The sequence below is a fragment of the Zeus faber genome (assembly GCF_960531495.2).
Source record: "Zeus faber genome assembly, chromosome: 11".
Lineage (NCBI taxonomy): Eukaryota > Metazoa > Chordata > Actinopteri > Zeiformes > Zeidae > Zeus > Zeus faber.
This window is the reverse complement of record NC_137205.1, coordinates 26647808-26675567: the sequence shown is the minus strand read 5'-3', so window position 1 is coordinate 26675567 and position 27760 is coordinate 26647808. Positions and strand designations below refer to the sequence as shown.

General features: G+C 44.0%; 1 protein-coding gene across 1 annotated transcript; it reads left to right on the top strand.

Annotated features, from left to right (window-relative positions):
- On the top strand, window positions 1-26197 carry LOC307237378 (disintegrin and metalloproteinase domain-containing protein 11-like; the record flags this gene model as incomplete). The annotated part of the gene is made up of 25 exons (XM_080010091.1): window positions 1-58; window positions 573-745; window positions 3591-3667; window positions 4642-4708; window positions 7690-7772; window positions 8596-8659; window positions 8787-8847; window positions 9255-9460; window positions 9618-9689; window positions 10723-10889; window positions 11073-11157; window positions 12670-12760; window positions 13953-14004; window positions 16892-16991; window positions 18322-18393; window positions 18754-18846; window positions 18935-19015; window positions 20705-20755; window positions 21576-21639; window positions 21794-21896; window positions 21973-22092; window positions 22739-22907; window positions 23983-24094; window positions 25455-25545; window positions 26176-26197. 25 exons carry the CDS (start codon window positions 1-3, stop codon window positions 26195-26197), a joined length of 2334 nt encoding a protein of 777 aa, XP_079866217.1.
- Window positions 26198-27760: the final 1563 nt, after the last annotated feature.

Sequence of the window (27760 nt, the reverse complement as noted above, 5' to 3'; positions counted from 1 at the left end):
ATGCTGCCGGTGTGCTTCTTGCTCTTTGCTGCAGTGGGCGAGGGGCTTGCGCTTCCAGGTAAGAGGCTCCCCACCGCCCGCCACACTCCCCCTTTACTAACTTGGCCCTTTGCGCCGAATTCACATTTTGCGCCGGTGAAAACCTGGTTTCCTAGTGTCAATGGGCTTTTACCTTGAATGGTATGTCGGTGCCAAGGCAGCTGCAGCCCGCTTTCCCCCCTACACACACACGCACACATGCACACACGCACACACACACACGCACACACGCACACACGCACACACACACACACACACACGCACACACGCACACACCATCAGCGCAACCTATGCGGAAGAATTGCTGCATCGACACAATTCCACTGCGGCCGACGCGCAGATCCGATTCCGACTTCCCAATCGAATAACCGAATAATCACCACCCGAATGTACTTAGGTGTGTTTGTTTTGCGTTTTGGACGGTGTGCGGGAGGTGTAGTCGCAGCAGGCCCCGTGACTCTCTCTCTCTCTCTCTCTCTCTCTCTCTCTCTCTCTCTCTCTCTCTCTCTCGCACCCGCCGTCCCCGCTCGCAGACGCGGATCAGAGCTCCGTGCGGGATGCGGGTCGCTCGCGGGGGGACTGGGGGCCGGACGGCGCGGCCGAGCTCACCCGCCCCATGCGGCTTGTGCGGCAGATCGAGTCGGAGGAGGAGCTGGCGCACGAACACCTGGACACCAGGGTGAAGAACGGCACCAGGGAGACCTCGGTAAGGCGGGAAACCCCGCCACCCCCCATCCCTCCGTGACCCCTCCACCCCCACCCTGCAGGTGCATGGTCCTGGTGTTGGGGCAGGTGTTGGGGAAATGCTTGACGTGTTGGTATCAAAATGTATAGCTGGCCATTTTGTCAGTGACACCCTTGTCTGCATACGTGTTTACTGCACATGACCACAGGGCCTGAAGAGCCTTCAATAACACCCAGTAAGTGGGGTTTTCTTTGAAATATCACCCTTTTGAAAAAGTGAACCCCCCTCCTCCTTTTTTTGCCAGTTTCTGAGGGTTGGGGCTCGGTGGGGTGTTGCCATGTTGCAATCCCTGCTCCTCACCTATTTCCCCTCTAAACAAAATCTGTTAAAATGCCCACGGTAAAATAAAAAAAAGCAGGGGAGGCCCGCACCATGGGAAGGGTTAGAGCACATAGAAGGAGAAAGTGTTTATTTACAAGTGTCTGTGTACTTGTATTTAGAGCAGTATAGGCCTACGCTGTCAGGACTTGGACCCACAATCTTCAGACCTTCCTCATCTGCTGAGCTTACCGTGTCGAGCTGCTTATCGTCCATTATTCAGTGGTGTGTTGGAGTTTGTCACCATCAATAATTAAAGAGCTCAAGTGCTGCATGGACTAAGACTCCTGAGCACTCCCTATCCTCCCTCTTCCTCTCTCTTTCACTCTCTCTCTCTCTCTCTCTCTCTCTAAGATGAGGGGATGGGCGTTTGATTAGACGGGATCTAGGAGTGCATTAGTTTATCCCGCTGATAGAAACATTGGTCTTAAATGCGACATCGACTGCGTCCCTGAGGTGAATCGCTGGACAGATAAAAGTTCCATGAGAGTAAAAACATCCAGATGTCTGAACGAGGTCCCAGCGTTAACGTGATGTGTCACTGGAAACGAGGAAATTCAAAAAGCACCAGCGCCGCTGCGCGACTTTCGGTGAGACATTTCTACGCAACCTGCCGACAGTTTCATGTCATACCTTTGGACATAACTCTGTGACGGTTTGATGTTGCACATGTCTGACTCTGTTTGGTAAAGGCAGTGAATGAACCCATTTATAAACAACCATAACCAAAATCAGGGATCTCACTACTAAGATATCTGGTCCAATTTCACTCAAGGCCGAAATGGTTGAGTCTTCTTGAGTTTGAGTTTTTAACCTCTTAGTTTCCCCGTTGTTGACCGATCCAGGATGCTCTGCTCTGCAAACGTGTAGGAAAGCACACACCTGGGTTTTGTGGTCGCTGTCGTCACGATGGACAACTTAAGAAAGTTGCCAGCATTTAGAAATGTTGCAAAATGCAGCAAAAACAATGTGGCAACTTTCGTCATAGTATATTTGGACGTTTTTCCATTACACTTTAATGTAACTAATGTGTGATGTATAGAGCAAAGTAAAAAGGCGAGCTAGTAGCTTTGAAATGGAGTGGAATAAAAGTTGCCTCTAAGTACAGACACTTGAAAAATTTATTTAAATACAATAATGAAGTACTTGAACTTTTTTACTTTCCAAAACAGCTGATGGGTCCTCCTTCCTCCTCCTCCAGCTTCACATTGTCTGGGCCCAGTGGAGAGAGTAAAACATCAGTGAACAGTGATGTGGTCCAGTTTTAAAGACCATGATTCACTGCTTCCGGTTCCCTTCACACTGAATTACACTGGTGGAGGGAGGAGAGCTGGTGTTTAGTCTGCAGTAAATCTCTCTCCCTCTCCATCTCTCTCTCCCTCCACTGCTCTCCATCGCTCTCCTCATCTCACCTCAGCTAATGTAGATGGATCAGTAAAGCTTTTTGCCCCCCTCGCCCTCTCCTTCTCCGTCCATCCATCTCGGTCATAAAAAAAAAAAACTCCACCTCTCTTCATGGAGTGATCGTCAGTCACTGCTGCTCCGGCACAAAGCAGATCAATAGATACTTTATCAATCCTAATGTTTCAGGCGCTTAGCTGCTTTTTAAGGGTGCACCCGCCCTATCGATCCCCACAACGCTGAATTATTCATGAGAACATCTTTCAAATTTACTGTCTTGACCTGAACGAGGGAGTGACAGAAGGGTTTGCTACACTTGATAAACATGATACATTTGATACATTTGATACGCTTGATACATTTCATAAACTTGATACATGTGATACAGTTGATAAACTTGATACATCTGATAAATTTGATACAGTTGATACAATTTATAAACTTGATTCATCTGATAAATTTGATACATTTGATACATTTGATAAGCTTGATACATCTGATAGTATTTGGCCAGTTTTAGTATTTTTAGAGCTTATTGTGCGTAATCACTCGGTATCATGACATTTCACTGCATATATGTGTGACCGTATGTATATGTATGTGACAAATAACCTCTTGAATCTTGATCTTGATACATATGATACACTTGATACATGTGATACATGTGATACATGTGATACAGTTGATACACTTCATACATGTGATACATTTGATACACTTGATATACACTTTCATTCCCTGCACTCCTTGTCACTTTAATAACAATTATTAATAAATATGCAGCTGTCATTGTCATACATTTCCATATGGTATTTTGCACGTTGCTCGTCTTATATTTGAAATACTATTCTATTTTGCAATTCATTGAAAATAAGTACACCGTGTGTTCTTCAGCTGTTTGTTACTAGATTACCTATCTAATTGTATTTTCTTTCATTCTCTTATTTTGAATGTATATATTTATATATGCTGTATATATGAGCTGAACCAGAACCGAGCTGCTGCAACACCCAAATCTCCCCCACGCAGTATTAATAAAGTACTGTCCTATCTTTCCTTATCTTATGTTTGTCCATGTGTCTTCCAGCCCGTCCACTTGGCCCAGAGCTCCTTCCAGGTGGAGGCGTTTGGCCACACCTTCACACTGGATCTGGAGCTCAACCAGTCAGTTTCCCTTCCCTTCTTTCTTCTTTTCTTTTCGTCACATTCTTCAGTGTTTTGGCACCGTCGCACCTTCATGAATTGACCTGGAACAAAGGCTGGTGTCAACAGCTTCTTCCCTTTCATCACTGCAGCCTCTCTCTCTCTGGCACTACACCAAATTAACCTGGTGGCTCTTCAAGATGTACACACACACACACACACACACACACACACACACACACACACACACGCATGCACGCGCACACACACACACACACACACACACACACACACACACACACACACTGAGTGGCTGTTAATCTGTTAGTTCAGTCTCTCTACTCCACATAGATTGACAGGATGGAGCAGCCTGGATCACAATGGATTTATTTATTCATAAAATTCCAAAATCTTAATGTTTACCGTACAACTTTGCTGACTCTGTCAAATTGTACATTTACGTTATGCCAGGAACCTTATTGACCTCATGAATTCTGATTTATTTCATTGGATGAGGGTTGGAAAGAGCTTCAGCCAAGAAGATAAATTCGATTTATTTCCACTTTTATAAATTCATTTGATTATTTTCGGTCAATTCTCTTTTATTTGTTTTATTGTTTCTAATGTTTATTTTTTATTTTTTCTATGTCATGGTTTTTTTTTTTTGTTTTTTTTTTTTACCAACCCTCTTTTTGTTTATACTGTGAAGCTCTATGTGTATTTGGTTTTGTTAATAAGCATCATATTCATGTTTACCGTTAAACCTGAAAAACCCAGACCATAAAAATATAATGATGATAATTATAAAGAAATTCTCTCACTCTACAAATCACGTCACTTATGCCATAGAAGGTTTGCCTGTGACTGTGCTATACAGTTGGTTGCTAAGTACTAAGTCACTTTGGAACAAAGTGTCTTCTGAATGATGTAATATAATGTAATATAATGTGCTATAATTTCATATAGACACTAACAGGTCTTTCTTTTCTTCTCAGTCATCTTCTGACCTCAGAATATGTGGAACGGCTTTTCGACGAGGACGGTAAACCCTCACAGTCTGTGGTAAGAGTCTGTGACTCAGTGTTTGTAGCCATTTACATTTTGGATTTTTGGCAAGAAGGAGTTTAAACTGTGTCTTTTCAGTGGAACGTTTGTCTGATCCGACGTGGATCAAAATGTCTTGGGATCGCGGAGGGTTCTTGCGACTCAGCGTACGTCAGCAACACTTCACTGCTGCTGCTGCAAATTTAAAGATGTCGTAGTCCAGGGTTTAGACTCTGTGTGGAGTCCGGTCTTGTGTCCACATTTTGAAGGACTTTTTTGAAGGTTTCATCTCGCATTCTTCGGTGTATTGACTCAAATTTGACTCGCTCTCGAAAATCACAGACTCGATATTATACATATTACCGGTATATACATATATATATATATATATATATATATATATATATATATATATATATATATACTCGATATGGACTTGATATGATTTCAAAAAAGTTATGCCCGTCTCAGACTATATGACTTTTAAAACTTATGTAGTCTGTTAAAACTTCAGTTTTTAATATACTTTACATATCTTTGAAAAATGAATGTGAGAAGATCAAATAAATTAGCTAAAGAGCAATTTACATTTATTTTTATTTCTATCTCTAAGGATTGGCTTAAAAGTGCATAGACTTGCAGTCGTGGAATTCATTTAGACTTGGACCGTTCTGGTGTCTTTCCTCAAGTTTTGCTCTGACCCGTCACCTTAAAGTCTTTGAATTGACTCGGACTCGATGAACTTTGCTCCCGAACCTTCTTGGAGGCCGTTTGGGTTCTGCAACCCCAGTTCGCCGCTGGCTTTCCTGATTCATCGCTCTCACCTGCAGCCATTTTGATCCGCATTTGGAAGATCCTTTGTGTGTTTTCTGTCTGAAATGCACCATATAAGGATGGATCTGAAGCAAGAAAGAGAGAGTCTGCGGCTTTAAAAACCCATAGAGAGAGGATTTGTGTTTTCGGACATGAGGGATTTGGGCGTGATGTGTGCGTGAAGAATGTCACTGCGTCCTGGCAGCCCGAAGGGACAGATAGTCTTTATTCCAGTGTACAAACGTGCCACTGACTACCCCACCCAGCACTTACTCACACAGCACTCACCCACCCAGCACACACACAGCCACCCACATACCCAGAAGCCCATGCACCCATCCGCTCGCATTCCCAACCCGAGTCGGCCTGTCCAATCAGACCCCCGTTACCATAGCAGCGATGTCCGTTCGGCGGTGTCATCATTAACTTCTTGGCAGAGAGGAGAATTAGAGAAGACTTGAGGGAGGGAAATGGAGAAAGAAAGAGAGAGGGAGGGAGGGATGGAGGAAAGGAGGGGAGAAGAGGAGGAGGAGGAGGAGGGAAAATGGGGGTAAATGCCAGTTAATAGAAAGGCCTGGTGGACAGCTGCATTAGGCTAGGAGTTAATTCTCCAAGTGCGTGTGTGTGCGTGTGCGCGTGTGCATGTGCGCACACACGTGTTGGAGGGCAGGCCTGCAGGGATGGCATGGGGCCGACCTGCGACCTGGACAGATTGTCTCTCAGCTGGATCAGGCCTCCCACCTGCTGCTGCTGGACCTGACTCTACTCTGCTCTATTTACTCTATTCCTCTACTCTGGGCCTGGTTGAGCAGCCACACCTGACCTGGACCTAGGTGATTGGGATCAGGGTGGCTGCATACCTGTTGCTCGTTAGTTTGGCCTAATGAGCAGCAGGTAAATCGCCATCCCCACACTCACTTAGGATCGGAGCCCAGTCATGACATGTTCTATCTTTCCAGCTGGCCAACTCTCTACAATAAACTGGTGTTTACAACCCATCGTCTTCTGTGTCTCTGTGCCGTAGGGCCCTGAAAACGCTACTTGGGTGGCGCCGGGAAACTGAAACTGCCACAATATTATAAATGATTAAAAAAAAACATCTGTCTATCCTTTGACTTTGTAGTTTATCTACTTTTCGTTCTCACAGACATGAATATGTTACGTCAGCTCGTGAGTCCAAGCGGCGGCAACCATGTTGGTTGCCATGGAGACGGGCTGGACCTTTCGTGTCCGATTGCGGGTCGGACGGGCCGTTGCCCCTTTGTTAGCAACGGGCTTTAAACTCTGGGAATGTGAATCGGCTCCAGGTGAGACGGCTCGTCACGCCCTTCCCGTGAATCATCAAATGACCGCGGGAGGAAGTGAGTCAACGTCGACCAAATTTGGAAGCCTAGTGGAATAGTTTGGTCCTGTCGCTAGGGAGGACAGCCAGAAGCAGAGCGGAGTTCTAAAGCTCGCCGTGTTTGTCAGCTGAGATAATTTGGGTTTCGGTGAGTAATTGATTCAAACAAAAAGATGCATCTTGCTTGAGAGCTCCATCCATCCCGTTTTAGGTCCCCAGTGTAGAAACACTCCAGGCACTTTTAGATGTATTCTTTATTCTTCCTTCATAGACAAAGGTGTATTAATCAACCTTAAAATCGAACAGTAGTTGTAGTACAGTGCCCAATCTCTTGATTGGCTCATTTTTCATTGGTTAAATGTGCTTACTGTATGTGTGAGACCACCAGAAATATGTTGCAGAAACACCCAAACAAAGATTTGGGTCGGTCCAGTATCGTCAAAAGAGCACAGAGTGATCCAAAACATGCCAGTTTTGGAGGGAAATTTCCATTGTTTCGCTATAATGGCTCCACTGGAGTGTCCTCCATTTGGGGTAAAGTGACGTCCCGACCCTCAGCCTTGTGCTACTACGGCCGTGTCGCGGCATCAGAGTGTTGTTTTATTGAACAGCTTCCCGGCGCAGGGTTCTCAACCTGCATCACCAGTGGAGCAGAAATATTCAGAGCAGCAGCAGCAGCAGCAGCAGCAGCAGATGAGGATGTAGAGGAAGTAGGTCAGAAACGTACGCTCGACTGCTCCATCAGGAGGCTGTGGAGGAGGATGTGCGTTCAGGCGAGCTGTCGGAGGGAGCGTTCTGTCAGGTGGGCTAAAAGCAGTGCCCTGGCCTCTGTGTGTCTCCACAGGGAGGGGAGCACTGCTACTACCAGGGGAGGCTCAGAGGGCTGCCTGGGTCCTGGGCCGCACTCTCCACCTGCCACGGCCTGTGGTGAGATAACTTATAAAAATATGATATTGTTATAATTATGATTATGGTAATAATCATAATAACAATAATAATAATAATAATAGTTATTATTGGTATTGTTACCATAATTAAGCAGTATTTAGTTATTTATTTACCATGATTTAAATATTATTTAATTTCTTCTTCTTCATCTTCTTCTTAATAATTAAAATAATATTAATAATACTTATTTTCCAATATTTCATCATTACTACATTAACCTCAATTACATTATACAATTATATTATGATTATGATTTACTTTTAAATATTATATATTATCATATCATATCATCAGTAATTATTAAGTACTTTTGAAAAAATATTTCTATTCTGTTTTTATTTAATTCAAAAGCAACATATCTATATTTTTGGGCTGTTTATTACTTTTTTATTTTTGTATGTGTATGTATATATTTTGTTAATTTAATGTATATACTAACTTCTCTACGTACTTCATGTTCCCCACTGAGATGTTGTAATGCCTGAGTCTTGCCCCTTATCTTATCTCATCATATAATAATGATGGTGACGTTATCATCAACAATAATAATACCAATAATAATGAAAAAATGTATGACAATAATCATAGCTATTATGTATGCCTAATGTAACAACACTATTTGATTATCATCATGTTATTCCATTATAAAGGAAATGAGGCTAGAGCCATTTATTTATTTACCATTTATTCAACGCTGGACAGGGTTTGATTAATTTATCCGTTGTGAATACGTCTCCATGATCAAAAAACAAATCTTGTATTCCCTCTTTGTGCTCTGCTTCATGTTCATTGTTGTGCCCAGCGGCATGTTCTCCGATGGCTCCTTCTCTTATGGGATTCAACCCATCCTCAACGGGAGCGAACAGGTACGGAGTCAAAAAAAATAAAAACAGCGGTGGCCCTTTAAAGATGCACTCGAACGGACATGCTGAATGTAATTATTATTTTATTATTTTATATTACTTTATATTATTTGTGCTTCTTTCACTCTAGGAGAACGGTGCTCACATGATCCAAAGGATGCCAGACGTCAGACTGTCTCCTCACTGCCCAGGTACAGAAGCGAGACGGAGACTTTTATTTTCTATTTTGCTGCAGAAATTCTGTATATTGCCTTCAAATCAGCAACTTCAGAGCGGTTTACTCTCAACAACCTGCTGTGTTCTGCTCCGTCATACACTTTTGCTGTATTGATATTGATACCTTGACTTCGACTCCAGTTCCTTAACGTTATAGATGTACAAAAATGCACCGTTATACGCTAGATGGATGGATGGCTAAATAGATAGACAGATGTTAGATAGCTAGATGGATGCATGAATACTTTATTCATACCCAAAGGTAAATTGCACATATTTAAATTTCCATTTAAATGACACCATAAAAGCATCACATTTCGACACCACAAAGCAAAAGTGTAAGAGTATAAAACATGCGGAACTGGTCTTGTTTTGGGTCCAGGTTGTGATCAGGACCCGGGGGAGGACCCCGATCAGGACCCCGATCAGGACCCCGAAGACGCTCATGATGGCGGTGACGGTTTGGACCCAGCAATGGACGCACGGACCCCTGGTGCTCTGAGGAGGAGCAGGAGGTCGGTCCGCAGGCCGTCCGTCCAGACCGAGACCAAGTACATCGAGCTGATGGTCGTCAACGACTACGAACTGGTGAGAGAGAGTGTGTGTGTGTGGGAGTGTGTTACTGTGTGTGTGTGTGTGTGTGTGTGTGTGTGTGTGTGTGTGTGTGTGTGTGTGTGTGTGTGTGTATTGAGCTCACTCCAGTGTCTCTCTCTCTCTCTCTCTCTCTCTCTCTCTCTCTTTATAGTTTGTGCGTTATCGCCGATCAAGCAGCCAAACCAAGAACTTTGCCAAAGCGATCGTCAACATGGCCGACGCGGTGAGAGACCGCGAAATTACAAAACAAACAAAAAAAATAAAAACCAAAACTAAACCAAAAAAACAAAAAGAACACAAAAAAACAATTGCCTCAATTTGTAATTTTCGGGTCATTGTCATTTTAAGTTGGCATACTGAGGCATTATTTTTATTTTTTTGATTCATTTTACTCATTTACTCTTATTCTTTCCACTGTAAACTCAACTCATACCCTGGGGCAGAAATATATTTGTTTTACTGTAAAGGACATCATCCCCTTGTGCTTGGGCTCAAAGTTCAAATTATTTGAACTTTGATAATATTTGATAATCCTTTGTGGTTCGGAGCTTCCTGGACACAATTAAAAAAATAATAATAAGACAATCTGTAGGGATGTTTTTTTTTGTATTGACTTAACGTGTATTGTTAAAATACCAAGCAATCTGCACTACTGGTACAGATTGGTGCAGAAGTACTTTTTAAATGTACTGTCGCACTTTTTAGTATCTGTACTTGTATATGTGTATTCAGTCTCTTCAGAGACTTATACTCCAGTACATTTCAAAGCAAATATCTATACTTTTTACTCCTCTACATTACTTTAGTAAAAAAAAAAAGGATTTCAATTTATTTCAGTGATGATTTGATATAGTGTATATTATACACCATATCAAAATCAAGCCAAAGCAAGAGTCACCAATCAGATTGCGTTACCCCTTATTATAGGCTCTGTTTTATCAGGGTACTGATATAAAAGAGTCAATTGACTCGATACTTTTACTGAAGTAGATATGTCAATGTGGTAATTCACTTTTACTGAGGTTATTTTTTGTCAGGGTATTTGGACTTTTACTGAAGAGCAGAACTGATGCTGTGTAGGCAGCTTTAGTCTATTATAATAATCTGTTATAATAATAATAATAATAATAATAATGATAAAAATAATAATTGTGTTTTTGTCACAAGCCTTGAAAATGTTCCCATCAGATTCACAGCACATGTGCAATGCAGAAACGCGGTGACAGACGTCTTCTGGGTATTGTCATTATTTTCAGATCTACAAGGAACAGCTGAACACCCGCATCGTGCTGGTCGCCATGGAGACCTGGACGTCTGAAAACAAGATGGAGGTGGTGGCGGACCCCCTGACCACGCTGCAGAACTTCATGAGGTACAGGAAGGAGAGCATCAAGGAGCAGAGCGACGTCGTCCACCTCTTCTCGTGAGTTAGAGTGACTGTGTTCAAATGAGTCCAATTTGGTGATTGGGAATTATTTGATTTGATGGCGTGTGTGTGTGTGTGTGTGTGTGTGTGTGTGTGTGTGTGTGTGTGTGTGTGTGTGTGTGTGTGTGTGTGTGTGTGTGTGTGTGTGTGTGTGTGTGTGTGTGTGTGTTACTCCTTCAGGGGAAGGACGTTCCAGAGCATCCGCAGTGGGACGTCCTACACAGGAGGGATCTGCTCTCTGACCCGGGGAGGGGGCATCAATGAGGTGAGAACCCAAGGAAAAAGATTTGTATATATCTATATGTTGTATTTATATACTATTTATATATGTATTTATATACTGTGTATATATTTACATACTTTATGTATGTATGTATATATATATAGGTGTGTGTTTTTTTATGAACAAGTACAGGCAAAACCTAATTTATCCAGAATCCCACAGGAACGGCCGTCCTTCCAAATGACTGAAACATGAATGGATATATGCAAGAAAAACAATCCAATGCCAGAAACAATGTCCTATTTATTTGTTTGTTTGTTTATTTATTTTTATATTATTATTATTATTACTACTACTGCTTTTATTGTTATTACTATTATTCTTATTCATATTATGATTCATATTATTATTATTATTATTATTATTATTATTATTATTATTAATAGGAGTCCAGCCTGCAGCCTGTTATTGTTATGGGAATGTATGTTCGGGAAAAAATTCTTGCCTAAAAGCCTAAAACTATCTAGAACACCAACACAACGGCATAACACACGAACACGGTTCACGTCACAAAACTGAAATGTGCGACTCAGTGATGCGTTCAAGATCCAGCGAGGCGTCAGAAAAATAGAAGCCGTGCAATGGCAATTACGCACAGAAATACCATGTTTTTTGTGTTTCATGGAGACATAACTTACTGAAAATTGAATCAAAGGAAAAAAACTCACCAAATAAATGACGTGCCCGACACGGCACCAAACGGCCACGATTCCGTCACTACGTCATCATTGCCCGACGCGGCACCAAACAGCCACCCCTCACTGAGAGTGCAGCTCTATTTCCACAGACAACACTGTGACTTATAACAATGGGAAGTTCCGGTTTACAGGCAAACATGGACGGTTGTTTTAAAGACGGGAGGATTGCGCTGTGCAGACCCCATAGTGGTTGCAACGCGAGGCGAGCAACCAGGAGACGACAGACCAGGGGCAGCCCATGGTGCGTTCAATGTAAACTTGGAAAATCGTGCTGCGTTTCAGAGAACCTGGAAAACTGTAAAACGCACCCAACAGGACTAAACTGGACCCCGTGTATTGCTGCATGCAGCTATATTTATTATTATTATTATTACTAATATTATTATTATTATTATTATTATTATTATTTATGTACGACAAGGCAAGTTTATTTATATTGAACATTTCAACAACAAGGTAATTCAAAGTGCTTTACATAAAATATAAAAAGCATGAAGACAAAGTGCAAAGAAACACATTATAAAAGGACATAGAATGCATAAAGTAAAACAAATAGAATACATAGAATGCACAAAAGTTCACGTGCAGTGCAAGAAAGGAAACCTCGTTTTACTCTTTGTTAAGAATTACTTCACCCTTTCCCCGAATAGTGTTTAACTTTGTCAGGGCGATATCCTAGACGGGGAACCGGTCTGGAGATCTTTTCTCTTGTAGAGCTAAGTGTGGAAAGTGAGGTTTGGATGAATGGGACAGTGCTGTGCCTCTGCTTGTCCTCCGTGGTTCCCTGGGGATGCAGTACGGCAACGTGAGCCCCATGGCCGTCACCTTGTGCCAGAGCCTCGGACAGAACATTGGGATGCGATGGAACAACGCTCGCAACTCGGCAGGTAGGAATCGAAACGGGAGGATTTGGAGAGAAAGAACCGGAACAATATGAATAACAAACGGAAGGAGAAAGAGATAGTGGAGAGGGTGTTTGGGAGAATGCCGGGTGTGGCAGTTCTCCTGCGTGGATCCCTGAGTTCTCTAATAAAGAGTTCTGGAAATGGTTCTTTATTTACAGGAGATTTAAAAACAGTTCTATGTAGTAAATGCCCTTTTGTGGAAGAAAATGCAGTAAGGCTTAAGAATAGTGATCCGGATTCAGAAGTGTCCAGTACAGAGATAGTGACGGGTTGCATGCTAACCGTGTTAGCTCAATGCATGGCTCCGGAGGGAAGCAACTAGCCTAGCTGCTGTGAAATTATACAAAATACACCTCCCAATACTCCAAAAAGTGGAGTTATTTAAGCAAGACTTTACGACGAGTAACAACTGTTGCGTAAGCACGTTCTTTTCGCTATGGATGCAGTGATCTTTAGCCGTCAAGCTCCAATTCAAGTGAGTAAGTGGGTTGCCAGGTATTAACCAAGCCGACGGAACTGGCAACCCTACGGCAGTATCAACAGTAACATGTTGATTTGAGCTGATAATCATTGCACCCAGCAGATGGATAAATGGTGATTCATCAAAACGCAGTTCTGAATGTATCTGCATTTAAAATATGTGTTTATTTTTTATAGTCATGAAGACACAAGATTTACCACTTAAATAATAATAAATAAATAATACTGAAGATCATTTTTTAGATTAGTTATTTTCTCAGGATGAACTTCAGCTTTCAAGCTTTGCCCACTGAAACAGCGGTGCCATGCCGTTGTTCCGACGGCCCATAATTCCGAAACCCCCAATATTTCCCCAAATATGTACTATTGGACCGAAAGCCCAAAAGTTGCTAACCCTAACCCTGACCCCATGCGTCCCGTGTCCGGCTCCGTAGAGCAGAGGTCCCCAACCACCGGTCCGTGAGAAGGCGGGCAGGATTTTTTGCAGAAGCGACCTCCTCGCTTGGCGGAGTGGCGGAGCAGCGTAGCAGCAGTGTTATATTTTCAGAGCAATGACCGTTTGTTTTCGGGATAAAGGGCTGTCCGACCTTGGGGTTTTGGAATAATGGGGCGTCGGAGCAGTCCACGAAACACCCGCCGCCGTTTTGTGTTTTGGTTATATTTCTGTTTTTCTCCGTTTTTTCTCCCATCCAAGGAGACTGCAGGTGTCCAGACTTCTGGTTGGGATGCATCATGGAAGACACGGGGTAAACGCCTTACACCTTGCAATACCTACAATATCCACTAGAGGTGTCGCAGCGGCCTTTTTTTAAATGGAGTGGGGAAAAAACGGAACCCGTTAATTAGACACATTTTTAGAACAAGTATGGTTTTAAATATTGAGGAATACATATAGCTAAAAATAAATAAATGTGCTTAAAACGATGCTATTTAATATGCATAATATTTATTTATATGGTATTTGCTGTCTCACATTTACATTTACATTTAGTCATTTAGCAGACACTTTTATCCAAAGCGACTTACAAGGGAGAATAACATTCAAGCTACATTGCGACAGAGACATTAGTGTAACAATAAATACTGCTAGGTAGTGCTAAGTAATTGTAGGTTAGGAGAGGAGGTACTCACTGAAGAGCTGGGTCTTCAAGTGCTTCTTAAAGACAGAGAGGGAGGTCCCTGCCCTGGTCGTTTTTGGCAACGTGGAACTACAAATGAGAATAGCCTGGATTGCCGTGGCTGTACGGCCGGCAGAGCCAGGCGACGCTCATTTGACGAGCGCGGCATCCGGGGGGCAACATGTGCTCTTACAAGAGCATTTAAGTAGGCGGGAGCATTCCCAGCAATCACTCTGTAGGCCAGCATAAGAGACTTGAACTTGATGCGGGCGGCTACAGGTAACCAGTGGAGCTCGATGAGCAGCGGAGTGACATGTGCCCTCTTTGGCTGGTTGAACACCAGTCGCGCCACCGCATTCTGTATCATCTGTAGTGGCTTCACCGCACAGGCCGGCAAGGCTGTTAAGAGAGCGTTGCAGTAGTCGAAACGGGACATCACCAAGGTTTGTACCAGCAGTTGAGTGGCATATTGGGTCAGGCACGGCCTGACTTTTCGGATGTTGAATAGTGCGAAGCGGCAGGACCGGGAGACGGTGGCAACATGGTCCGAGAATGTCAGTTGGTCATCAATAACGACACCTAGATTCTCAATATGACACCTAGTCTCAATATACTACGGATAAATATGCTGATGAAAAATGCCTTGGTGTATTTTATTCCAAGCCGTCAGTCCTCCAGTAATGAATGTATAATTGGTTTGGAAGATTAGTAAAGTGTATTATCAACAAAGCAGAAGCTGATTGGCTCATAATAGGAAGCCGCTTTGAAGCTAAATGGAATGTGATTGGCTTAAAACGCTGATCCGCTGAAAGCAGCTGCCGATATGAGCGTTTGTGGAAGTAAACGTATCCCAGCATGCATTTCTGCTGCAGTAAAATGTTACCATGGAAACAGCTAATTACCATGGAAACCGGTTCCAACTGGTTGGTGGCTTTTCGGCAGACGGGCTGCTCCTGTTCATGGGAGATGAAACAAGGTTAAAACTTCACACAGGTGATTTTTGCTTTGTTTTTACTCAGCTAGCGTCCAGACAAGTAAATAAGGAGTTGCTATTTAATGCCCTGAACTATTTTTTTTAAATGGGAAAAATGAAGCTGCTCCATAAAGGATTTAAGATTGCAACATTCCTCTTTAGTGCAAATTGAAAGATCTGGTAGTGGGTTTTTTTTTATTTTATTATCTTATTTTGGTGTCCTTGTCTTCAGGGATGCACTGGTAGAGATGAGGGATGGAAACGGTACACGGTATGATATCGAGCCTTTTCCATAGGAACATGAGATATAACAACATAGAAATGTTTGTGTAACGAGTGCAATCGATTTAAATGTGTTTTATATGAGTCTACATTGTACCAGAGACCTAGAGCTGGTGTGGATTTGCTTATTGATCCAGACCAGTTTAAAATACAAAGACCAACAACTTATATTACAACTACCCCGGGGTTGAGGTGTCCAGTTGGAAAATAACCCCCTGAGATGGCCATGTCCCCTTTTTATTACGAACTTCTCTTCAGACCCTCTCTCTCTCTCTCTCTCTCTCTTCCATTGCACTCGTGGTGGATCATTCATGAACGATTCGGTTCTTTTGAACGGCTCTTTTGTAGGAACATAGGAAACCGAATTCACTGATGAGCCGCTTACAACCCACCAATGAACTTGAACACCCCCCCCCCCCCCCCCGCCAACAATCACAAACAGAGACTAACTCTATTTATATATACTGTATATATAGGCAGACTGGTATAAACTTTTTTTTTGCATCTTTTAACTTCTTTTTCTTAAATATGAAGATACTGAAACCGTACCGTTACTGTGGCCAAAGAAAAATGTGCTACATACAGAACCATGGGCCTGCTGTACCATTGCTTCCCTAGTGTCTGATATCAGTGTGATACAAAAATACAGTTAAAAAAACAACTTGATTTTCATCTCATTAGATGTCAATTATTACGCTCCCATGACCCCAAACCAAGGCACTGGACTTACTATTCAGTCAGTGTTAGTAAGGCAGGGGTGTCAAACTACAGGCCCTGGGGCCACATCCAGCCTGCGAGACAGTTTAATGAGGCCTGCTACATGGTGATAATATACTGAAAAACCGGCCCGAAAATCATTTTTTCAAATCACAACGCTTAGTTACTCCATACGAATGTACTTAATGTTTTCAAAATGTAAAACTGAATTGAAAAGATCATAAGAGAGATATTTCTGACAGGATTACAAGGAAATTCACTCGTGCAGGAGAAAACAAAACAAAACAAAATGAAAAAAGAGGAAGGTATTCCCTTGAAGTTCAACACGGGCCCCCTAGAAGAAGACAACCTGGCCTGTGGTCATTTGAGTTTGAGACCCCTGCAGTAAGGGATCCGATCAATTCTCTGTATCAGCTGTATCAGTTGATTTATCATTTTTCCACCTGTTTGTGTGTGTGTGTGTGTGTGTGTGTGTGTGTGTGTGTGTGTGTGTGTGTGTGTGTGTGTGTGTGTGTGTGTGTGTGTGTGTGTGTGTATTTTCAGGTACTACCTACCCAGGAAGTTCTCGCGCTGCAGTGTGGATGAGTACGTCCAGTTCCTGCTCCAGGGCGGCGGCAGCTGCCTCTTCAACAAGCCCAACAAGGTGAGGGCGGCGTGGGAGAAAGCGCTGGAGCCATCAGCCTCCCAAACTTTATTTATATTCACAGACAAATTTATCAGCATCGTGGCCTAATTTTTCCTCTGACCTCATATTTACCTGCAGTGCCGTGCACGATGGATTTATATTCTCTGTTATTCTTTAATGCTAATACTAGGACATTATTACCTTGACCAAATTGATAAAGATGTGCAATATTATTTAGATATTCTCCACAATGTCTTTATTTTATTATTTATATTATTTGTAATAATATTGTTTTATATGTGTTTATACTGTACATATATATATATATATACACAAAAAAATATTAATAATTTCCATATATCGATTATATATATCAAAAAAATATTTTGTATATTTCAGTAGGGAATAAAAACCTACTATGGTGAGGTCTATTGGAATCTATTTAAAATAAAATACAATTTTGGACAATTTCAAAACAGACAGTAAATTCAACAAAATATTGCACAGTTTTGTAAAAAACCTTTATCATACCTTTAATATATACCTTACATACATTATTATGTACTTTGTGATAAAATAAATTGATGAGTAGCAGAGATTTAGAAGCAAGCCCCTTTGTGGACCAAACTGGTTATCGCAATAATCTAAAACTGTAACTCTGATAGTTACTGTTTTTTAAAGTACCGGTGAAGTAAAAATAAAATGATGTTCTGAGCTTGTCACACCTCAGAAAAACACAGCCAAATTTGAAGGATGAAAATAAATCGCTAATCATACAAAATTAGGTTTCAAAATCGTGGAAAAAAGCAGGCCAGATAGAGGCTCCACGGCCTGCTAGCATGCAGCTAATGCTAACATAACCAAACCCCAATTGGCGCGGAGGCACCCACGGGGTCGGTGCAGAGACTTGGCATGAGGTGTTAATTCCCAAAACAGCGTTATATCCCGAACTCCGGGCTGTTCGCTTATGCCCAGTATGACCGCCCCATGCCATCGAGTCACAATTAAGCCCCGCCCAAAATATCCAGACCACAAAAATGAAACAGTTTAACGCTCTGGCTCTGACAATTCAGTTCGACATGGTTCAGTCTTTTCACGCGTTTTCAGCGATGACTTTCTGACTTTCTTTCTTTCTGAATTCCCTTTACAGCGACTTTTACAAGATTTGGTGATTGTTGTTGATTGTCCCCAAACAGCAAACAACACTTTCGTTCCCTTCACTACTGCTCCGAAAACCATCTCTTATGTTTGCCGACACATTCAAGGCAGAAAAAAATAAAACATTTGCAATAAAACAAAAAGGGAGCATATGTCAATCTCTCTCCCGCTCTCACTCTCTCTCTCTCAGCTCTTAGATCCTCCAGAGTGTGGGAACGGCTTTGTGGAACCGGGAGAGGAGTGTGATTGTGGATCACAGGTGGTGAGTTCAAGATCGGAGGGATGGATGGATGGATGGATGTATGGATGGATGGGTGGATGGATGGATGGGTGGATGGGTGGAGGGTAGATGGAGGGAGGGGTGCAGGGATGGCTGAAATTACGGAGGAATGATCCTCTGAACCGGTTGCACAGTGAGTTAGTTACAGTATCTGTTAACATGTATAAAATATACAGAAATAGACAAATATATGAAACAAATATTCATAATATACAAAGCGTGATTCTATGCACAGGATACATTATTGGTCTAGCAATGTAGGGTATGAATTACTGCTACGATTTTTATACATCAAGATCGAATAAAAAAAATGTGTGTGTGTGTGTGTGTGCACGCTTGCAGGAGTGTGCACGTAGCGGGGGGGCGTGCTGTAAAAAGTGCACGTTGACCCACGACGCCATGTGCAGCAACGGCCTGTGCTGCAGCGGCTGCAGGGTGAGTCCGTCCGTCCGTCCGTCCACACGCTCGTCCCCTTTACGTGCGCGCGCGCCCTGTGACGCCGCCCGCTGCCGCTCTGTTGCAGTACGAGCTGCGAGGAGCCGTGTGCCGAGAGGCGGTGAACGACTGCGACATCCCAGAGACCTGCACCGGAGACTCCAGCCAGGTAGCGGTGGTGGAAAGTGACTCAGTTGTACTCTGTTGCTGTGCGCCAGTGTCTCTCCCAACCTTATTTCCTGCCGCAGCACACCACTACCCTGCTCAGCTAACCGCTCAAAACGTCACAAACACATAGAGCTGTGATTATTATTATTATTATTATTATTATTATTATTATTATGGGTCCATCCCCTGTTGTTATTGTTAGGATTTTTATTATATTTTGTTTTTTAGCTAAAAGGACAGGAAGATCCACATACAGAGCAGAAATAAGTGAAAAAAACATTAAATTTGACCGAAATCTCAGGCTTGGTGCATCACCGAGTGTGGTGCTGGCATGGACTCCATCGCTCTGCAGTGGCTTGAGGATACAAACTAGGCGTGTGTGTCTGTGTGTGTGTGTGTGTGTGTGTGTGTGTGTGTGTGTGTGTGTGTGTGTGTGTGTGTGTGTGTGTGTGTGTACCGTTTTACCTGGTGGATGTCTGCCGGGCTGTAGACTGTAATCTTCTGCTCTGTATAAAGTCAAAAAACTCTCCAAGGTGACTTTTACAACTTGCAACCCACAGACAACCCCAAATATATAATTCATGATGATTTAACACAACAGAAAAGCAGGAAAACCTGAATCTATCAATATATACTTGATAAATTATTTCAGTCTTATACGTTTTAAAGTGTAAATGGTGGTGAAAAAAACTGAGAATCCGCCGCTAAATTTCATTATTATTGACATCATTTACCAATTCTCTCTTCCAAATAATCCAACCACGTAACTATCCATTCATGAAATGAAATGGCACAGTTTAAGATCCTCCTTATCCCAGGAATAAGCACCAACATGAATGGTTTGTAAGAGTGAATCTAACACTGTATTTTATTTTGTTTATTTTGTTTAGTTTATTTTATTGTTTATAGATGCAACAGCGTTTGTTCCTCCAAGTTGCGAGGGGATTCTTTTCAGAGGTAGCACTGCTGCATTCAAGGCCTGTCAGAAATGCCACCGTGCTGCCTTCAAGCGTCGGAAATTTTGACATTATTTTTAATTTATGGGCCAGAAATACCCGAGCACTAGTGCAAATATATACAAGTTGGTGTTTAATTTATCTAGATATTAGTTTTTTGTCTATAGATCAGGAAGACCCAGGCTGGGAGTAATGGACTGTACCTTAGCGGCAGGCCAAAATGATACAATACTAAATTTTTGTTCAATTTTAGATATTTTAGAGAGTTTGAAAATTGAAATTGAAAGTTGAGAATTACGACAAATTCCTCGACATTTTTATTTCCCCTTGGACTTTAAATTAGTCCACAGTAATTATTTGCACTTGCACTCCACAAAAATAAATATTTTTGACAGAATTAAATCATTTTAGTGAGAATTCCATATATTCTGTTATTGTTATATTCTGAATTTGAACAGCCTTCCAACACACAAGCTAGTTTCCATTATTTATCTTAAGTGGAATTTGAAAAACTTCTCACAACACACCTAAGCTCTGAGGTAAGCTCTGAGGGCACACAGCGACTTTTCATTTTCACTAAATTACATTTGAAAGCCAAATATCTCAGTTTCACACTTTCACGTTTTATTATTAGAGTCATTTTGTGTCAGGGTATTTGTACTTTCTACCCAAGAAAAAAGATGGAGTACTTCCTCCATCACTGCCACTAATTCCCCACCTATCTGTTTTTCCAGTGTCCCCACAATGTCCACAAGCTGGATGGATACCTGTGCGACAGCGCGCAGGTAGGCTCCGCCCTTCGTGTTTTAATCAGGTTTGTTACAGGACCGAAGGATGAGAAACGCACCACTCTGCTGCAGCTTCTCACTGGGCTCACATGCAGTCCAATGGGGCAAACGTTTCCGCCTTAAAAAATAAAAACATGTTAAATCCGCTTTTCCAAAACTGCTATAGCACACCCAGAGTGTAAAGTTGCCTACAGCAGGCTGACTGTAGGAAGCGACGCTACCTCCTGTTTCTAGTCTCCTAGGCGTGTGTGGTTGTAGCCGAAAGAGCTCGTTTCTGGACGTGCAGGAGAGTCAGCGAAACCCTGAAAACCCCGAAAATATAGTTTGTGAGGTTTTTTTTTTTATCTCAAAATTTCAAAATAAATTCTAAACACTGTTTGACCATATTGGAAAAGAGATTTAACATTTATTAAGTCATGAATGTGGAAAATAGGCTCAAGTTTCAACGTTCAGGAAGGACGGTGCTCACTCACTCAACTGAATCGAACGAATGAAGTGTCGAAAAATAGAACCTATCTTTTTTCCGAGTGACTCATCAAGAACCGATTTCTCAAAACAGAGCCGAATCTTTCATCACTACAAAACAACAACATGGACGCATACCAGCGCCTAGTTGTGCAAACCACCAGTGACTGTGTTGTCGGGCCCCCTGCTGGCTCGGAGTGCAAATAACCACAACAAAACACCAACTTCCAAGTTGAAATCGCCGCATTTGGCTGCAACAGTGAAAAAATCGGTGTCTCTGATGTTGATTTCATTGATTTCATTGATTTCACTGATTTCATTGATTTAAGTGATTCGTCTTCCCTCTGCTCAGGGTCGCTGCTATGGAGGGCGGTGCAGGACTCGTGACGGACAGTGCCGGGGACTCTGGGGTTACAGTAAGTCTGAATAAACATCCCAAAGCGGAAGAGCGGTCAGTGCTGCCTTAAGGATACCCGAAGATACAAGGTGGACGAGGATCAGGAAAATGATTTGTGATCTTTTCGTTGTTTTTGGTGTTTTGTGCATCATTCAATTTTTCCCCTCTCCCAGATTCGGCGGACCGCTTCTGCTACGAGAAGCTGAACGCCGAGGGCTCGGAGAAGGGGAACTGCGGGCGGGCGGGCGGGCAGGGCTGGCTGCAGTGCAACAAGCCGTGAGTGGGGTTAAACGGGGAATTAAAAAAATACAAAGAGAAAATGACAGAGTTGTGTCCGTTCCGCCTCCTGCAGGGACGTGCTGTGCGGCTTCCTGTTCTGCGCCAACATCACCGTCAAGCCCAAGTTCGGGGACCTCCAGGGGGAAGTCACCAGCTTCACCATCTACCACCAGAACAAGTACCTGGACTGCCGGTGGGTGCGGGAGGGACAACGATTATTTCTTTTTTCTTTCGCTTGTTGTTTGAGTCCGTCGGCCAAAAATACTGTGATCCGATCACAATGCGGCAGAATCGACATAACCAGAAGGCTTATTAATACCCAGTGTAAATGATCGTATGTCATGATCCAGATAACGTATCTAGATACAGATACAGGTGCAAAAGGGGCCAATCAGTAGATTTTGTCATTATTTGTCTAATTTTTTTATTGATATACTGGAAATATTTAGATTACACAGTGTTAAAATAAAAGTCTTCTCGTAGCCTGAAGAGATCTCTTTGATTACAATTTTTTTAAATTAAAATAGATGACATATTTACTCTTACTGTTTACTCTTACCCTGAGTTGTAGTTCTTGGCCCGCTGAGTGAACCAGACAGATTTTTTTTTTAAACCACCTTAGGGTTTGGAACGCGGGTGTTTGAACGTCACAGAATGTTTCGAGGCTCGATGGCATTAAACCAATATGAAATGTAAAGTAAAGGCGAAAGTAAGTAAAGTGTTATAGGTAGGGTCAGTTTAAGTAAAGTTGTAAAAAAAGGTTGAATTGGATAAATTATCGAATGAAGAAAATTGTTTTAACTCCTGTGCGTGCGTGTGCGTGGGGCGCGGTGCTGCAGCGGTGGCCACGCCCTCCTGGAGGACGGCACGGACCTGGGTTACGTGGAGGACGGGACGCCCTGCGGTCCCAACATGATGTGTCTGGAGCGCCGCTGCCTCCCGGTGGCGGCCTTCAACCTCAGCACCTGCTCCGGCTCCAACCTGGGACGCACCTGCTCCGACCACGGGGTATATCTGTCTATCTACCTGTCTGGCTCCAGCCGCCTCCACCCCGTCGCACTATCCAATCTACGTGTCGCGCAGAATGTCCCCACTTTTCCCTCTCTGTCTTTCTCTCTACCTGTCTGTTTTCTCTCTACCTGTCTGTATCGCTCTCTACCTGTCTGTCTCTCGCTCTGCCTGTCTGCCTCCACCCAGTCACACTATCTGATCGTTTCACGTCTCGTGAAATGTCCTGTTCCCCACCCCCCTCTCTCTACCTGTCTGTCTCTCTCTACCTGTCTACCCGTCTGTCTGTCTTTGGACCTCAGTCTCTCTCTCTCTGTCTGTCTATGTCTCTCTACCTGTCTGTCTCTCTCTACCTGTCTACCCGTCTGTCTGTCTTTCTACCTCTGTCTCTCTCTATCAGTCTGTCCATGTCTCTCTCGGCCTGTCTGTCTGTCTCTCTCTAACTGCCTGACTCTCTCTCTACTTGTCTGTCTCTCTCTCTGACTGTCTACCTGTCTGTCTGTCTTTCTACCTCTCTGTCTCACTTTCTCGCTATCTGTCTGTCTTTGTCTCTCTCTACTTGTCTGTCCGTCTCTCTCAGCCTGTCTGTCTGTCTGTCTGTCGCTCTCTTACTGCCTGACTCTCTCTCTACTTGTCTGTCTCCCTCTGTGGCTGTCTATCTGTCTGTCTGTCTGTCTCTCTCCATCTCGCTTTTGCTTCCTGTCCGTCTGTCTCTCTGATTGTCTGTGTGTCAGTGCTGTCAATGGGAGCAAACATTTCTCCTTTGGAAAACAAAATCGTTGAATCTACTTTTGGGAAACAGGAAACTCACATTCTAGTCCCGTGTGTCTTTGCGTATTTTTTGTTTTGAATAACAATAAGATCACATTTTATTAAGAACTACTTATCGCAATTTGCTGCGGTTCATCCAGACCGCAAGGTTGGCTGCTGCAGGCTGCCAGTAGGAAGCGACGCAACTTCCCGTTTCTAGTCCCTGACGTTATCGCCAAAAGTCAATGAACTCTGAAAAAAGCTGCTAAAATGCAGGGTTTGCAGCTACAGTATATTTTAATCAACCATCTCTCTCCCTCCGCAGACCTGCAGTAACGAGGTGAAGTGTATCTGCGACAGGGACTACACTGGGAAGGACTGCAGCGTCTACGACCCCATTCCAGAGCCCACAGCCCCAGCAGGACCCGAAAAGAAAGGTCCCTCTACCCGTCCGTCTCTCTCTCTACCTGTCTCTCTCGCTCTCTCTCTCTCCCTCTCCCTTTCCCTCTTTCTCTCTCTCTCTATCTGTCCAGCTCCCTGTCTCTCTCCCCCTCCCTCTCTCTCTCTCTCCACCTGTCTGTCTCCCTGTCTCACATCCCCCTCAAATTCGCTCGTGAATTCCCCGCTCTCCAGACGCTAAAGCCAAGCTAATCATTCTGAGCTGACGGTGTATGAAGCAGCCGGTGTACATGCACATCTCTTGGAGTGCGCGTGTGCGTCAGGCGCGTGTGTGCGCACGTGTGTGTGTGTGTGTGTGTGTGTGTTGCAGGGTCGGTTTCCCTTCGTAACCTCAGCGCTCCACCTGAGAGCAGGAGAGGGGGAGGAAGCCAACAGTGTAATATGAACTCTCTCCTTCCCCCTTTTTACCGCTCTCCCCCTGACCTCCCGCACTCACCCGCCCCCACGTGAATGACCTCTCTCTCTCTCTCTCTCTCCGTCTCCTTTCAAAATCCTTTCGTTTCCCCTCATCCCTGACTGTGGTCGTGGACTCTCCTTTTCCTCTCTTCTCTCAACCCGGTCTCATGCTTTTTCTTGCTCATTGTCACGAAAATGTATCAAAATTAATCATGTCCTGTAGCACGACTTTTTTTTTTCACAAAATAAAAGCAGGATACTGGTTTGGCTTTTTCTGTGACTGGTCTATAATTCAAGGTTGGGTGAGAACAGGGATGTAGGGTCACACCGCCGTGTGAACTTCATTCATAGATACAATTTAACTGGATATAAAGGTCAGCGTTTGCGCGCCTGTGTACCCATCAGCCAGTGCGGTAAACATTTCCATGCCAAAAGCGAGCTCCACCAATGACAGATGTCGCTGTTACACTTAGGATTATGGGTAGTGTCGTCTCCATGACATTGTTAATAAAACATGTTTTTTCTGAAAACAAGGTTGATATCATACAGACTTGTGGCTTCTGCAGGAGAAAAAACAAATTATTATATACATTGCATAATATTTACGCAATTATTTAGAAACTATTCAAACCCCAATGTTAACCCTAATTCTAGAAACTACAAAAACTACAATTCTGCGCCATTTTGTTCTGCATCTTGATGCAATTGCACGAAAAAAGTCGGACAGTCATACTCCGGGACACGATTCAATAGCTACATTTTCGTGACTATGCGTGTGAAAAGGCGTGAGGCCGGGTCTCTTCTCTAGTTGTGGTTGACGTACAGTGTTGACGCTGTCCTCTGATTCGTGTATTTTAGTGGCTGTTGTTTTGTTTTCTTCCTCCTCCGCCTCTTCTTCCGCCCCCTGCCCCCCCCCCCATCCCCCCTCCTCCCTCTGCGCAGGTCCCAGTGGCACCAATATCATAATAGGGTCGATCGCAGGTGCTATTCTCCTGGCAGCTATAGTCCTAGGGGGCACAGGATGGGGATTTAAGTAAGAGTTCTGGCATGTCTTTGTGTACCTGTCTGCTTCTACCTGAGGCCGCGCCCACTCTCACACCCCCCCCCCCCAAAATGACACCCACCCGACCCAGGGACTCAGGAACCCAGGGACGGGGGAAGGGGGGGTGGGGGGTGTGCAGGCACGTCTTACATGTCTTGCATGCTGATAGTTGGGCTAATCTGGCGTTATGCACTAGTACCAACATCACGCTGAGGATGGTTTGGGATCCACCCACAGCTCAAACTTGCCCCCACCTCCACCCTACCCACGCTGGGGTAACTGATAGTGATTTCTCTGCCAGGAAACCCAAATACAGATTCCATACAGAATACAGATTCGCGGTGATGGGATGCGAACCTTGAATCTGCCTCAGTGGGTTTGCTTTTTCGTGACGACGTTAAAGTCATTGCACCTCATTCACAAAAAAAACTTACAAATGTATAAAAACAAATCAATGTCAGTGTCAAAGCCTCTAACTAGTGAAGGTGAAGGTCCTCGCAAACGGCCTCTTGTCGGTCTCTGACTCCATTTTGTGTTCACTGCATCTTTTCTTTCACTCTTTGAAATCTTCTGACCTTGTGTCTTTTCCTCCAACACCTTTCCACTTCTCCGTCAACGTAGGAACATCCGAAGAGGGAGGTAAGACCCCAAACGCAGTTTGTGCCGATCTCCATCACCCACCCTCTGAAGCTCCTCCCATTGGTTACCCTAACCCAGCATGCACCTGGACTCCCTTCCCCGTCACACACCTTCCATCTGCGCCCGGTCTCGTTTTGCTTGGGTTGACACGTCGTTTCCGTAGAAAAAAACCCCAAACCTGGTTCTCTGCGTCTTCTTTCTTCCTTCCTTCCCCCTTTTCAGATCCGGTGGGGGGTAACCAAGATGGCCGCCTCCCTTCCGTCCCTGCGTATGTCTGCTCTCATCTTCCTCACGCTGTCGTTTCCGCATCGGAGAAGAGGGAGGGGGGGGGAATAAAAGTCTTCCATGTCCCGTCTCAGATCCCTCCCAACCTCTTCCGATATATTCCAACCCTCCCTTCCTGTCTGGTCTGTTGTCCCCCCCTGACCCCCACCCCCTCCGCGCGCCGTCCGTCCGTCCTCCCGGCGGAACTCTTCCCGTCATATCGACCAATCATAGTTCATGCGGTTGCTGCCAGCGAAGCGGTGAGGTCGTGGAGACCTCCCACGGAGACACTGCGGACGGTCTTCCTCGGCAACAAGGTCCGGGGTCCCTGGCGTCCTGCGTCTGGGAGGGTCCGGCGAAAAAAAATATCGACAACGGCGGCCGAAACTTGACGTGTCTTTCCAACGCCACCGAAGACGGAGTCAACAGATACAGACATGATTTATCAGGAACTGAATAGTCTGCTTTTGGGTTTTCCGCAGAACCTGAGGGATGGGAGGCTGTGTCTTAGGGGGTGGGGGGTGGGGGGGGGGCAGTAATGCTTGCTTGGGCCATGCTTGGGAAATTATTTGACTTTTAAGACTTTAAACGAAAATGATGTAAGCGGAAAGAATTCCTGAATTGGGGCCGTTCGTGCGAACGAAGGGCCCACGACCGACTGCCAGAAGGGTCGCCCAGGCCGAGGCTGAAAGTTGACTTTACCTTTACCGTTTGAAATTATTATACAGAAATTATTCACTGAACTCGGGGGGGCCCCCTGGCGTGGTCCCCGGGGCCGGGTTTTCAGGTACAAATCGAAAGCGAGGCGTAATGGTCTTGGGAGCATTTTTGAGAAAAAAAAAAAACGAACATTGCAGCAGCAGAGACCGTAACTTGTAACGTGTTGTCAAACCATGACGACGATGTACATTCCACCTCTAGTGTTGTAACGAAAACCCTCTTTGTAGGTTTGTTGTTGATTTTGTTCACCCCACCCCCACCCCCCCTGGGGGATCTCCTTTGTACATTTGCTCATGGATGAATGTAACGTGGATGTGAGATGTTTTTAAGGCGAGCTTCGAGGGGATGTTTACACTCGTGTTGGGGGTGGGGGGCGGTTTGCTCCGCGGCCACACCTCGACGCTCCTGCCATCGCGGAGAAATACGTTTATACCTCTAGAAGAATCTCTCTCTCCCTCTCCTTCGACGCCCCGCCGCGCGCCGAGGCCGTTTGCACCTTCGGGGCGGCGCGTTAAGTAAAAATGAAAATGAAAATACAAAATAACATTTATCTCAAAATAAAATGCACATTAGCCGACTGTAT